A 15601-nucleotide genomic window follows, 5' to 3' on the forward strand; every position below is an offset into this window, starting at 1 on the left:
CTCGCTATAGTCACATACACAGAGAAGGGAATTAACTGATAGATTAGCTTCCCTTTTTCCACATGCTTCTCCAATTCTATTACAGATATATAATTGTTTTTCAGACATAAACAGGAAATATAAGAAGGGGAAATAGATCAATGACATATTTGCAAATCATTTTAAATCATTAGTACTTTATGGTAACCTATATTCAAGTCACACGTTAAATATTTATAGTGCTCTAGAGGTGCTAAGTGTATTCTTTGCACTGACGCCACAGTAAAACAATCCAGTAATTTCCTGAATATTTTTAAATATACAGTGGCTAAGAATCTCCTTTTTTATATATAAAATACATAAAATGTGAGAGAATGAGTAGGAATAGCAACTAAGAAACAAATGCTGCCCAGAGTCTTCAGGAATGGGGGTGCCATAACAACAGCACTACAATACTAGTAATAAAATGATACTCTTTCTCAATGAACTGGGTCAGCAAATTTGTGACAATAAAAATCACAATAAATCATTTTTATTAATTCGGTCAACAGCAGCCTAACTGAATGTCTGTAGACAACAACCATACTGCATCTAAATCAGTGGTGGGTTTCAAATTTTTTTACTACCAGTTCTGTGGGCGTGGCTTGGTGGGCATGGCATGGTGGGCGTAGCAGGGGAAGGATACTGTAAAATTTCCATTCCCACCCCACTCCAGAGGAAGGTTACTGCAAAATCCCCATTTCCTCCTGATCAGCTGGGACTCAGGAGGCAGAGAATAGATGAGGGCAGGGCCAGTCAGAATTTTTACTACCGGTTCTCCAAACTACCCAAAATTTCTGCTATCGGTTCTCCAGAACTGGTCAGAACCTGCTGAAACCCACCTCTGATCTAAATCTGTATGCAACACTTGAAATTGTTACTTAAACAATCCCCACCATCCTAACTCCCTTTTGTTCTATATACATTTTACTATCTGAAGAGTTTTGGAGAAGTCAAAAGCAAGCACACTATTTGGTGGCCTTCAGTTAGGTGGATAATAATATTGCCCTAAAGTGGTAATTATTCTAATAACTAAAGCTAATATTTTTGGTCTCTTGAGGATCTTAAAATCTAGGAAAATTCATATGGAGGATTTTTTTTTTTTTTTAGTACGACAATCCAGCATTTAATAACTATCCTCAGAAACAGATTCAGCCGTAAAGCTGTTGTAATGAGCGAATTACACGGTCTCCATAACTGGTCTAAATTAATACATGGCTGTGGCATTCTGGAGCAGTGGAATCAAAGTCTTACTTAAAGCCTATTATAATACCCTGCAATCATATCTCTAAAGGCTCTTTTCTCAAACTGACTACAGAGCATTGAAAATTAATACAGCCATGTTTGTGCCAATCTTAAACATTAAGAATCTACTTTCCTCGCTTAGAAGTGAGCTAAAGTTGTAATTTGTTGCCACTGGCTGTGTATTGAAAGGAAGCATCTTACTGGTTGCTTTGCTGATAGGCTAGGAAAGAAGTGACTTTACACTTATGAGCCATGGTAATGCAGTGGCTAGAACGGTTAGAATGCAGTACTGCAGGCTAACTCTGCTCATTGCCAGAGTTCGATCCTGATCGGCTCAAGGTTGACTCAACTTTCCATCCTCTCGACGTTGGTAACATGAGGACCCAGGTTCTTTGGGGGGGGGGGGAAGGGTCAATATGTTGACTCTGTAAACTGCTTAGAGAGGGCTGTAAAGGACTGTGAAGACTAAGTGCTATTGCTAATTAAAATACTGCTGACATGGTTGCAAGTATAACTGACTAGTGATACAACACTAGCAAAGCCTAATGGGATAGCAACACAGGTGCAAGTATGAAAGTATGATGGGGTGTACTGTTAAGGATGAAAAGATGCTTCTTTGGCATTGGTGATAATACAGACAAGACGGAAGAAATGGGAATAGCAGAAGCAAGGCAGCATGGGCAAAATTGGAAGGCAAGTTGCAGTTAGCATCATCATTAGTATAGCAGGTATAGTACTATTATATATGTATCACAGCTGCTTCCCAAAAATTAAAGAGCATGGCAGAATTCATAGGCTAATGGTCACACTATTGTTCATGATACTTCAGTACCCTCTAAGGAATCAAAACTAATATAAATTAATGCCTAAAATCCCAGCACAGCAAATTAGAAGTGTACCAAAGTTCTGAAAGATGATTCAGGAATGCATCATCCACTCTGAGACAAAACAGAATTTGCCAAAGTAATAAAAATAACCTCTCAATTCAAATCGTTATTGTCAGTGCACAACATATGTACAATGAGATTGATTGAGTCCCTCAGTGCACCCCCCAACATAATACAACTCACAGTGAAGACTGATTCATAAATCATATTATGATTTATTTCACACTCTATTTCACACTCAGACCTGAAGCCATGATTTTAATTAAAATAATAATTTTTAAATGAAAAAAAAAAGTGGACAAGATGTTTGGGGGAAAACCAAACAAAGAATCTGGATGTACACTGGTTCCACAAGTTGGTGAAGAGGCCTGAATCACTCTGTGCTGCTATGATGAGAAGCTTGGTTCCTATGTTCCTTGGAGCCGTGATGGCACAGTGGTTAGAATGCTGTATTGCAGGCTAATTTAGCTCACTGCCAGCAGTTTGATCCTCACCGGCTTAAGGATGACTATTGTGTCTTCAGGCCCCACCAAACCTGCCCCCCCCTCCCGGAACCTAGCCTCCTGTCAGAAAGTGATTCAAGAGAAGAGCCGACGGCTTCCTTCTGCAGAGCCTCCTTCTTGGCTCCGCTCCAAGTCCAAGAGGCAGGCCAGGTGGAGGAGATGACGAGGCCTCTGTCTCCTGCATCTCCTCCCTCTCAGGCCACGCCTCAAGACCCAGCTGCTGACAATCAGTTGTGGCTGGACTCCCGGTATCGCAGACAGGAGAGACAGCAACATCAAAAAAAAAGGTGGGGCAGGCCTAGAGAGTGCTGAGTCAGAGAGCCACACTCCACAGGATATAAAAGCAGGAGGGGCTGCCCAATAGTTCTTGTGACGAACAAACGATTGACTGTTAAAAACGTTGGCTGTACTTTGGCTCCTGGATTCTGTTTCGTTTCCTTCTGAACTTTGGGATTGTTCCAGCTCGGACTGCAGTCGCTCTGATAGATAAGAGGACTTGGCAAGAATAAATTGCTGGCACATCTAGTCAGTTTGCATTTCGAATTGATTGTGGTTGGGGGGAACAGAACAGTGACTTAGTCCTCCATCCTTCTGAGGTGGATAAAATGAGAACCCAGATTTTTGGACGCAATATGCTGACACTGTAAACCACTTAGAGAGTGCTGTCAAGCACTACGAAGCGGTATATAAATCTAAGTGCTACTGCTATCCTCAATGCACAGGAACATTCCTGAAAAGAGTGTGTGGGGCGGTGTCCAGAATAAAAGTTGAAAGCCGAATTAGTTCCAGGAGAAAGGACGAAATAATCTATTCCTTCTCTGGCATTTATGTTTTTTCAGGATGGCTGGCCAGATTTGGGGGTGTGTGTGGAAAACCTCCTTTAAGTCAGCACAACAATCAAGCTGAAGATTGGTGTCCTGAGAAATCAAATTCAAATTCACACAGGATTAATGTTGATTCCTTAGGATGGGGCATTAAACAAACAAAAAATGCAATATTCACATAGCTCTGTGAATATTGCACTTTCTCTGGCAATATTGCATTCTCTCATCAGAATCTTGTGATAACTTTATCTTCCAAAGGGAACTCTCATTACTTTTAAGTAGGCAGCACTGCATATATTTTTGTCAATTCAAATATACAGACAGCTTCCATTAATTCTATTCAAAATTATAGATAATTACTTACCAAGCCCCAGAAGATCAACAGTTGATTCTGGTACTTTCTTAGGACTTGTTTTAAGCTCAAGTTGCTGATCTTCTTTTTTCTGAGGCTTTATTAAAAATGAACAGAGATTGTGACAACACATATACACATGTGAAATACCACAAACAAGAGCCCCCATGCAGTCTTACTTTAAATTGGAAAGATGATTATTATTGTGTGTACTAGAACACATACAAAAGGCAAATTGGCAAAAAAGTATGACAGAATTCATTTCCTACTGTTCAGAGACATTCACATACACTACTTCAAAAACCTTCACAATAACACTTTGATTATTCTCTGAAAAAAGCCAATGGGGGAGCTGATACAGAAAGAATACCCGTTCGTTTATTCATTCATTCTTAGTCTGTTTCAATCACAGACAACTGTAAGCAGCACACATTTCAATACAGGGGGGAAAAGATTATAACAACACTTTATATCATAATATAAAAGAAGCAATAATACCGTCCTGCCAAGAAATACCATTCTCAATAAAAACGATCAGCTACTGCAAAGTGGTAACAGGCCGTTCTATCAGACCCTGAAGGCTTTCTGAAACAGTAATCCCTGGGCAGCTTTTGCAAATCTAAACAGGGTGCTGATCTGACCATGAGTAGGAATCAACAAATTGATTACCCAATACCAACTAAAGTAGAAAAATGTAGGTTAGACAGCACCACCACCAGATGGATTCGTAACTGGCTGACCAACTGCACTCAACGTGTAGTCCTCAACGGAACTACATCCACATGGAGTGAAGTATGCAGTGAAGTACCCCAAGGCTCTGTTTTAGGCCCAGTACTCTTCAACATCTTCATCAATGACTTGGACGAGGGGATAGATGGGGAACTCATAAAATTTGCAGATGACACCAAGCTGGCAGGAATAGCCAACACTGAAAAAGACAGGCTCAAGATACAGAAAGATCTTGACAGACTAGAACACTGGGCGCTATCTAACAAAATGAAATTCAACAGTGAAAAAGTAAGGTTCTACATTTAGGCCAAAAAAACAAAATGCACAGGTATCATATATATGGTATCTTGCTCAATAGTAGTAACTGTGAAAGGGATCTTGGAGTCCTAGTGGACAACCATTTAAATATGAGCCAGCAGTGTGCAGCAGCTGCCAAAAAAGCCAACACAGTTCTGGGCTGCATAAACAGAGGGATAGAATCAAGATCACGTGAAGTGTTAATACCATTTTATAATGCCTTGGTAAGGCCACACTTGGAATATTGCATTCAGTTTTGGTCGCCACGATGTAAAAAAGATGTTGAGACTCTAGTAAGAGTGCAGCGCAGAACAACAAAGATGATTAGGGGACTGGAGGCTAAAACATATGAAGAACGGTTGCAGGAACTCGGTATGCCTAGTTTAATTAAAAGAAGGACTAGGGGAGACATGATAGCAGTGTTCCAATATCTCAGGGGTTGCCTTAAAGAAGAGGGAGTCAAACTATTCTCCAAAGCACCTGAGGGTAGAACAAGAAGCAATGGGTGGAAGCTAATCAAGGAGAGAAGCAATTTAGAACTAAGGAGAAATTTCCTGACAGTTAGAACAATTAATCAGTGGAACAACTTGCCTGCAGAAGTTGTGAATGCTCCAACACTGGACATTTTTAAGAAAATGTTGGATAACCATTTGTCTGAAATGGTGTAGGATTTCCTGCCTGGGCAGGGGGTTGGACTAGAAGACCTCCAAGATCCCTTCCAATTCTGTTATTATTATTATTATTAAAAGAGTTGTGGCAATCTGAAGTGTCCTTTGGAACAAAGACTCTCAAGATTATTTCTCATTTGCTTTGCTACAACACACCAACATCACTCGCATATAATAATTTACTAAGATGTAGCTTTTTGAATGTCAAATAATGCAGGGAAAATTGAATGATTATGTGCTATCAACTCTTAAGTGACTATGTAGATGGATGTCGAGGCTGATTTCACCCCAACCTGGTTCTTCAGATCTCCCAGTTTCTGTACCCATCATCACTGATCTCCCCATCTTCCAATTTTCTTTCCATCTTTACAGCAATATGGATTTCTCAAGAGAATTGGGTCTTTGCATAATGTGTCTAAAATGTAATAGTATGAACCTGGCTTTTTGTGCCTTGAGTGAGAACTCTGAATGGATTTGTTCTCTGATCCTTTTGTTTACTTAGCTGGCCAATATTCTTCTCCAATACTAAAGTTCAAAAGTTTTAATAGTCTTTACTATTAAAACTATTAATAGTTTCTTTAAATTCCAACCTGGTTTCTATAAAGTGGCAGGGGGGAAATTATCCTACTAAATGCTACACCACAGAATAATTCTTGACTTTTCCTTTGTTGTTGATAATAAAAGGCAGAAGTTACCCTCTAGATACCTACCTACCTACCTACCTACCTACCTACCTACCTACCTACCTACCTACCTACCTACCTACCTACCTATCTATCTATCTATCTATCATAGCCACCCATCTCACAGCTGTTCTAGGGCCGTTTGCTGCACTTTTGTCACTAGTTTGCTCTTCTTTATGTTTAATTTTTGTTCACTATGCTCCTTGACTTTCATTTCTAGATCTTACCAATTATGTCCATTTTTGCCTATCAGAGTACAGGTAGTCCTGATTTACACCAGTCTGTTTAGTGACTGTTCAAAGTTACAACAGCACTGAAAAAATATGACTGATGACCATTTTTCACAGTTACGACCTTTAGCAGCATCACCATCATCATGTGATCAAAATTCAAAGGCTTGGCAACTGGTTCACACTTATGACCGTTGCTGTGTCCCAAGGTCATGTGATCATCTTTTGTGACCTTCAATCGGGAATCCGGATTAACTTAACAACCGGGTTGCTAATTTACCAATTGCAGTGATTCACTTAACAACTCTGGCAAGAAAGGTTGTAAAAAGGGACAAAACTCACTGAACAAATATCTCACTTAAAACAGAAATTTTGAGCTCAATTGTGGTTTTAAGTCAGGGACTACCTTTACTGTTATCAGCATAGTGCAGACTCTGATATTTCTTCCTTGCATTTAAACACATGCTCATCTTCTTCTAATCAGGCTTACTCAATATATAGTCAGCATGACTATGATTAAAATCTGACTATGATTAAAATCTCCACTCAATTAAGCCATTCAATTTACTAGCTATTCTCAATAGGTAAGTTGCAGTTGCTGCAAAGATTAAAAAAAACCTGGAACATAAGCCAAATACACTGACTTTCTTGAGGAAAGTTGTACTGTAAATCTAGCACATCAATAATTCATTACTAGAAAGAAAAACTATGAAACCACAGACTCCTATAAAATGAATTTTGCAAAGAGTTATCAACGCTGAACGTTTCATTTATTAGTAATTTGAAGAATTTTCTTTTCCCAGCACGAGTGAACCCACATTGTCAGACAATCTCTTGCTCCAGGTGTGTGTGTGGGGTTTTTTTGGTGCTATTGTTATAGGGATATGCTTAAAAATTAAAGAATCAAGCTTAAGATATATTTGAAATGCAAGTCCCCCATCCAAGATGGAGTCAAAAATGCAGACAATGGTCATGACAGTGCAAATTAAACTGCCATTTCTGTACAAGCTGTAACTATCATCCTGACTTTTTTGATGCTCCTCCCTCTTAATTGTACCCTATGACTATCATTAAGTGTTGTACCTTATGATTCTTGATGAACGTATCTTTTCTTTTACGTACACTGAGAGCATATGCACCAAGACAAATTCCTTGTGTGTCCAATCACTCTTGGCCAATAAAAAATTCTATTCTATTCTATTCTATTCTATTCTATTCTATTCTATTCTATTCTATTCTATTCATTTCCTGTGAGGGGGGGATTGTGTATATGGCATACTTTATAACTAATTAACACATTCTTCCTCCAGGGATTCAAAGCTGGTATGTATGAAAATCTAAGATTAGAAAAAAATAATAAAGAAATTAAGGATTAGTTAGCAAGTAGATTAATGCACTTTATCATATGTCACTTGAAATTATATTTTAAAATCCTAGATTGCAGTAGAAAACTGATACATGGAATAAAACAATATGTGCCGCAGATCAAATAGCACAAAGTTACTGCAGTACCCTAAAAATCCTGCAAATTTTAAATTTTTCTTTAACCATAGTACTATAGTTGATGTATCTTTTTAAATACTCTCCGTGTCAAATCATTCCTGCAAAGCTAAGCCAATCTCCATATTTTAGCCTGGCTCAAATCTGTTTGATTTGTTTGGAATGTTTCCAAGCAGTAACAAGTTTTTTAGTATGTTTTCAAAAACGGTCCCCTGGAAATGTAAAGAAACACCGAGTACTAGTTTTCACACATAATTTATTTCATTATTTGACTACTTATGCAATTTCTAGTACAAACATTGGTGAATATCTTATTAACTTAGATCTGTATAAACTATTTCCATTCTGTTCTCTTTGCTCTATCACCAAAGAATCAAAGCCAGCTCTATATCTGTACTGTTACTTATTTATTCAGTTTCTATAGTTGCCCAACTCAAGCTACTGACTCTGAGTGGCTACAGAAAATGAATGAGTGAATCAATGAGTGAATGACTATTAGCAGAATTGTAGCATGAGTAATATGAGCACTTAAAACATATGTTATGTAGATTTATTAATGCTGTCTCTACTCATACAGGGGTCTGAACCTTGACTGATAAAAAGTTCAGATGAAAGGGAAGGGCAGTAGTTGTCTATATCTCTGGATCCAGGGAGACCTCTTAAAGAAGAGATGATCAAACATCTGAAGACCACTGGTACTCCCACAATGAGGTATTCACAATGTCCTGGACCCAGGAAATTACTGCTCTTCCCCAGATGCCCAAAGAAGCCAGGTGTGTGACATATAGTAAGCATCCTATCTGCTTCTCCAGAGATAACAGGCCAAAAGGAAACCCAAATTGCCTGGCAAGCTGGTACCCAATTATCACACAAGATCTTACCCAAGTGGAGTTTTAATGAGGGTGATTGAGTGGCTATATCAGTAATATATCAAACAAACTGGTCAAATCAAAAGGAAGCGGGCTACCTCACAGAGCGCTGCCAGATGACCACTAGTTGCTGTAATGAGAGGAAATTTAAGAATGCTGTACCCCTCTTGTCATAAAGCAAGCCTAAAGTTTGGTAAGCCCCTCTCCCCATATAAGGTAAAGATAAAGGTTCCTCTCGCACATACGTTCTAGTCGTTGCCGACTCTAGGGGGTGGTGCTCATCTCCATTTCAAAGCCGAAGAACCAGCGCTGTCTGAAACCGTCTCCGTAGTCATGTGGCCAGCATGGAACACGGAACGCTGTTACCTTCCACCAGAGGTGGTCCCTATTTTTTTTACTTGCATTTTTACATGCTTTTGAAACTGCTAGGTTGGCTGAAGCTGTGACAAGTAACAGGAACTCACCCCGTTACATGGCAGCACTAGGGATTCGAACCGCTGAGCTGCCAACCTTTCGATCAACAAGCTCAACGTCCTACCCCCTGAGCCACCGCGTCCCCCTATATACACTCAGTCAAATTCATAGTAGTAGTTCCTCATCTATGCTCTTACATTGCTTTAGCTATTCCATCTCCCAGAGGTCCTTGGAAAATCCAGGGATCAGCCGCTGAGGAGAGATTTCATCAAAGGCCAAGTCACCACCTCTTTCTAGTCACAAGTGAGGCTTTTGCTTGCTAGTTTGTCAGAGAAAACTTAGCGCTGCTGGAAATCAAGACAGTTTCATTTGGTATCTGGGCAGACCATTAAAACAGATCTGACCCTGTCAATCAGTCATACCTGGACCAGAAAGTGATTTGATCAAAAGGTCAAAGATTATTTCAATCTTAACGTTATTTAATAACGTTAACAATTTTTGGCTCTTACCTCGATCAAATTTATGGGGTTCAGAAAACTCAGAAATTACATATCCTTCCAGAAACAAAGAAGATATGGTTGGGATCATCCACATGATTGAGATCATCCACATTCAAATGCTCCTGATGGGTAAATCATGGAAGCTGCCATTTTTATGGTTGTTTTATGAGTGGAGTGGCTGGAAGTTGGGATTAATTACGTCAAGGTCATATCGCAAAGCAGCGTCTATAGGCATCAAGCTTAACAAAGCCTTGTACTGTATCTTAATCGCTTTTGGGGATTTTTTGGAGGTGGGAGAGAGGTATGGTGGAGAATTTAAGACTTTTTGGACAGCAAAGTTTTATTGTATTCATTGGATAAGTTTTCATTTACTTAAAAAGACAATGATTCAAATTTGACTTCCAAAGTTTTAAAGACATATGATTTTTTTTTAGACCATGCAGCAAAAGTGTGCTTAATATATGGATTTTGGAAGGTTAATAACGGGTTAAGGAGGTGGAGAATTTTGAATTACAATTTTGAATTACATATTTTCTCATGGAAATTGGAGATTAGTTTGGATTTTCTTAGGATAAAGGACCGTGAAGGCTGGACATTAGAGCCAGAAGATAAAGAAAATGGAACAGAAATCCTTACTGCAAATTTTTGAACACTTCTCTATTATGTTTTTGGACAGAAAATGGATCAAATGCTTTATAAAATTGACAGCATATTTTAATGAAGTTCTAAAGTAAGAATGAGCTGCAATGGATATCTATGAAATTAATTCGAGGAGGAATTTAAATGTAATACAAATGGATCTGATCGATGTCTTATTCCCTAAAGACAGTGAACAGATATTACTTAACATAAAGGTTTTTCTACATTGAAATCAGTGCATATAATACCTGGTGTTCTTAAACATATAAAAATAACCTTGCAGTAACTTAATCCTTGTATAATGTTCTAAATAGTTTAACATGTAGGCAGAAATTATATAGATGTAATTTCTGGAGTTCAGTAGGACAGATGTTTCTTTTTTTAAATTTTTTTTTTTATTAAACAGTTTTTTTTAAAAAAAGAAGAAGAAAATTTCGCATCAGTAAACATTTCTTACATATCCATTTTTCTTCATTATTTCAATTTGCCATTTATACATATAGTTCATATATTGATTTATATACATACAGATAACAGTGTACTCAATAGCGATCATACATTCTGTGTCTGTTCCATTTCCACTTGTATGTTACTGCATTTCAACTCCTGTTACTTCCTCCTTTACTCTTTGCTTGGCTTTCATCCCTCTCCTCTAACCATTCATACCATTTCTCCCATATCATATAGTATTATGTTTCTTCCTTTTCTTGTATTTCTTTTGTAAGTTTGTCCATCTCTGCATACTCCAAAACTTTTCTAATCAAATTTTCTTCTGTTGATATATTATTATTTTCCCAATTCTGTGCGTATATTATTCTTGCCGCTGTTGTAATATGTATAATTAAATATTGTATTTTTTTTTCATAGGTCCCTGGAAGTATTCCTAATAAAAATATTTCTGGCTTCATCTCTATACGCTGTCTGGTTATCTCTTCTAATTGTACTCTAATTTTACTCCAATACTGTTTTGCTTTGGGGCACGTTCACCACATGTGGTAGTATGTTCCCTGATGTTGTTTACATTTCCAGCATGATGATGGGGTATTGGGGAACATTTTGGCCAGTCTCGCCGGTGGAAGATGCCATCTAAAAAACATTTTATACATATTTTCTTTATAGGCTACAGACATTGTCAGTTTATAATTTTTGTTCCGTAATTTCTCCCATTTATCCAATTCAATGTTATATATGAAAATTTTAGCCCAAATTATCATGTTTTGACTACCTCCTCCTCCATTTTGTATCTTAATAAGTAATTATAATTTTTTTATCAATTTGTCCTCTGTGCCTTGAAGAATTTTGTTTAATTCATATTTTCTTTTTGAAATCAATATTGTTCCAAATCTGTCTTATATCTGGATTGTATCTGCGCATATGGCCACCAATCAATGACTGTACCTCTTTTAATTCTTGTCTTGTTTTCTATTCCCCTTGACTGTTTAGTAAATCTTAATATATTTTAATTTTATCAATATCTAATACATTCGGGTAGATAAATGCCTCCATTGTTGATAACCATTCTGGAATTTTAGTATAGTATTTTTTTTTATTCCTTGCCATATTTGTAATAGTGCATCTCTAATTAAATGTCTCTGGAAGTAGCTGTGTTTATTTTTTCCATCCCATAAGAAGGCATGCCACCCTATCTGTTGATAGTTCCCCTCTAATGTTAAAATTCTTTTATTCCTTAATTCAATCCAATCTTTAATCCAGATGAGTGTTGTTGTTGTTGCCTGATAATATGTTTCCCAGTCTGGGAGTCCAAAGCCTCCTCTTTCTCTACTATCCTGCAATGATTTTATTTTAATTCTTGATTTCTTCCCTTGACAAATATAATTTGCTATTAATTTATTTAAATCTTCAAAGAAGTTTTTTCCAAATGTTATGGGTACTACTTAGAACAAAAACAGTATTCGTGGCAAGATGTTCATTTTGATCGATGCTATTTTTCTTATAAGGGATAATTGTAATTTTTTCCAAGTTTCTTTCTTTATCTGTGATAGTAGTATGTTGTAGTTATCCTCTTTAATCTACAAACACTTAGCTGATAGCCAAATTACTACATATCTTACTTTTTTGGTTGTTTGGATGCCCGTTTTGTCTTCCAGTTTTTTAGTGAGATTTTTCGTTATTGTCTTTGTTTTGAATTTATTAATTTTAAGTCCCGCTTCTTTTCCGTTTTCTTCTATTTGTTGTATTAATTTGGGTCCTGTCTAGATCGGTTGCTCTAAAATAAATACTAGATCATCTGCAAACGCTTGAGTTTTATACTCTACTTTTTTTTTATTGTCAACCCTTTAATTTTTGCCTCTAATTTTAATTAACAATACTTCTAATGTTAGTATAAATAATAAAGGAGATAGGGGAACCTTTATCTCACTCCTTTTGCTATAATAAATTTTTCAGTAATATCTCCATTTATTATTATTTTTGCTGTTTGTATTGAGTATATTTTTTCTATCATCTTTACAAATTTTTCTCCAAATTTCATGGTTTCTAATTGCAAAATAATAATTCTCCAATTTAAATTTTCAAAGGCTTTTTGGGCATCCAGAAATGTTTGTCTGGGTGTGCTTTGTAATATTCTAACATGTCTATTATAGTTCTCACGTTGTTTTTTATTTGTCTTTTTGCTAAAAATTCGTTCTGGTCAGGGTGGATATACTCATATATCACTTTTTTGACTCTTTCTGAAATTATTGATGTGAATAATTTATAATCTGCATTTAGTAGTGAGATGGGTGTGTAATTTTTGATTTGTTGTTGAACTGAGTCTTCTTTTGGGATGAGGATGATGATGGCTTTTGTCCAGGAGTTGGATATTCTGGTCTCCATGAGTGCTTCATTAAAGATTTCTAACAATATTTCATCTAGTGGTTCTTGAATTGTCTTATATAATTCTACCGGAAGTCCATCTGGGCCTGGTGTTTTGTTATTTTTCTGCTTCTTTCTTGTCTCCACTAGTTCCGTCATAGTAATTATACCATTTAGTGTCTTTTTGTATCTCCTCCTCTAGTTTTGCTCTTTGTATCTCCTCTAGTCTTGTCTAAATATTGTTTAATGTCTTCTTCCGGTATATTTTCTTGGGAATACAGATTTTGAAAGAAATTTTTGCTATATTTTTCTTCTTCTTTTCTATAATGTATCTCTCCCTCCTCATCTTATAACTGGTGTATTATTCTTTTCTCTTTTTCTTTTTTCAATTTATATGCTAACCATCACCCCAGTTCATTTGCATGTTCAAAGTGGTTTTGCTTTGCCAATTTAAGTGCCATATCAACTTGTAAAACTAAATTTAACTTGTGTCTTATTAAATCTCTTCTTTAATTTTATTATTTTGGGGCTCCTTCTGTAAATCTAATTCTAATCTTTTAAGTTCTTCTTGCAAATTATCTTGTTCTTGTTTTTTTTTTTAATTGAAAAAGTTTTACAACAACAATTAAATTTTTCCCCTCCTCTCCCCCCTCCCCCTCCTTCCCCCCCTCCCTCCAAAACCCCCCTCCCCCCCCTGACTTCCTGGAGCAAACACAAGGTATAGTTCAATAAACAAACAATCATACATTAAATTTTTAAAATCTAACACAATTATAATCCTTCTCTCTCACATAACCTGACTTCTTCCATTAAAATCAAAAACAATGTCCTTCACTCAAAGGCAATCTGAAATTTCTTAATCTGATATCTATTTTTTGTTCTTGTTTTTTTTAATTCTTTTTATCATGTATGCAATTGTGAGCCCTCTTATATATGCTTTTGCAGTATCGCATAAATTTTGGAGCGATATTTCTTCTTTTGTATTTATCCTAAAAAATATTTTCATTTCCTTTTCGATCATTTGTGTATAATCTTTTTCTTTTAATTATTTCTTTATCAGTAGGACAGATGTTTCATTCAAATTAATAACCATTTTATTAATAGAAACTCTAACAGTATAGATTTTTTGAATTAACAGCTATTCAACATAAACAAAATACTGTGCAAGATCTTAGTTGTGCCAGTTTTGCCATTGGATCTAGTTGAGCAGTTCAAATGTTTAAAATAATACAAAGAGCTAATTTTTTTTTACTTGAAATTCTCTACCAATCATTATGAAAACCTTACCAAATTACAGGATTCCAAATAGTTACTTGCTTACAGATACATGTGTGAAGTTTCCGAAAGATGCCCTAATGACAACATGTTTGAATAATTCCTATTTTACAATAACTAAAACCAAATTCTGTGACTGTTCAAAAGCACTTTAAAGGATGATAGCCACTTCCCAAGCATGCTTGCAAAACCAAATATTCATTTTTAATTTGATACAGCAAATCGCACTACTTTGACTAATTGCAGCCAAATAGGCTAAACTGGTCAGGGTGGTTTCAGTTCTTATAGTTTTAGACTTCTATCCATTTCCATTAGGCTCTAATCTTAACACCTCATGCAGAAATGAAAGAAACAGATAATCCTTGAAATGGCTTACAATTCTAGGGAAAAGATTTCCCATAACACACTGGAGAAATAAGGATAAGCAATATTTCAGACTGAACATTTTCTGCAAGGATCAGAAGCAATTATTTGGTATGTTGTAACATAAGATATACCAGTAATGAGAGATATTATTCATGTATAGATTGAATGTGGAATTTAAATTTATTCGGATGCAATTCTTCCTGAGTAAAGCATTGAACATCACATTAACAGAAGTTAATCCAAATGGATTTTTCTCATGTGGGTTTTAAAACGGCAAGAAATAGAAAAACAATTCTTAAAACCAGTATTTGCAGAAGTAGAATGTGGCTAAATGTCATGCTCCTCTACTAGGCATATTCCAGGATCATTTTCAAAGTACGTGTCATCTCTTCTCGGCTTAGCATTTTCTTGTTACTACAGCAGCTATTTAAAGCTGCTTCTAATGTGTTTGTTGATCCAAGACTACAAGATTACATAGTGAAAAATATAAAATATACAGTGTATTCTAAATGTAAACAGACTGTACAGACAATGCTCAGTTTGCATCAAATGAATCTGCCTGGAAACCTCTCTATAGGTTTTCCAATCATAAAAGGAAGCAAAAATTTAATTCCACAGTGCTTCTGAAGTTGAATCAAATAAGCCTTCCAATGCTCACTGGAACAGCGCAACAAAAGAGCACTTAATGCTACTGCATGTTATTCAGCAGAGGCAGTCAATGAATAATTAAGCCAGGCAAAAAGCATGTCCTGAACTCTGAAAATTGCCACTTTTCAAAATTATGCAAA

At 36.4% G+C, this 15601-nt stretch overlaps 1 protein-coding gene across 2 annotated transcripts in view; it reads right to left on the reverse strand.

Annotated features, from left to right (window-relative positions):
- Positions 1-15601, reverse strand: part of SMAP1 (small ArfGAP 1) — a 78441-nt gene that overhangs the window by 17921 nt on the left and 44919 nt on the right. For both annotated transcript variants that reach the window (XM_058176487.1, XM_058176493.1), the window contains one exon: positions 3842-3926. In XM_058176487.1, the coding sequence (XP_058032470.1) occupies positions 3842-3926 (85 nt within the window). The remainder of the gene's footprint in view (positions 1-3841; positions 3927-15601) is intronic.

This window comes from Ahaetulla prasina, chromosome 1 (genome assembly GCF_028640845.1).
Source record: "Ahaetulla prasina isolate Xishuangbanna chromosome 1, ASM2864084v1, whole genome shotgun sequence".
Lineage (NCBI taxonomy): Eukaryota > Metazoa > Chordata > Lepidosauria > Squamata > Colubridae > Ahaetulla > Ahaetulla prasina.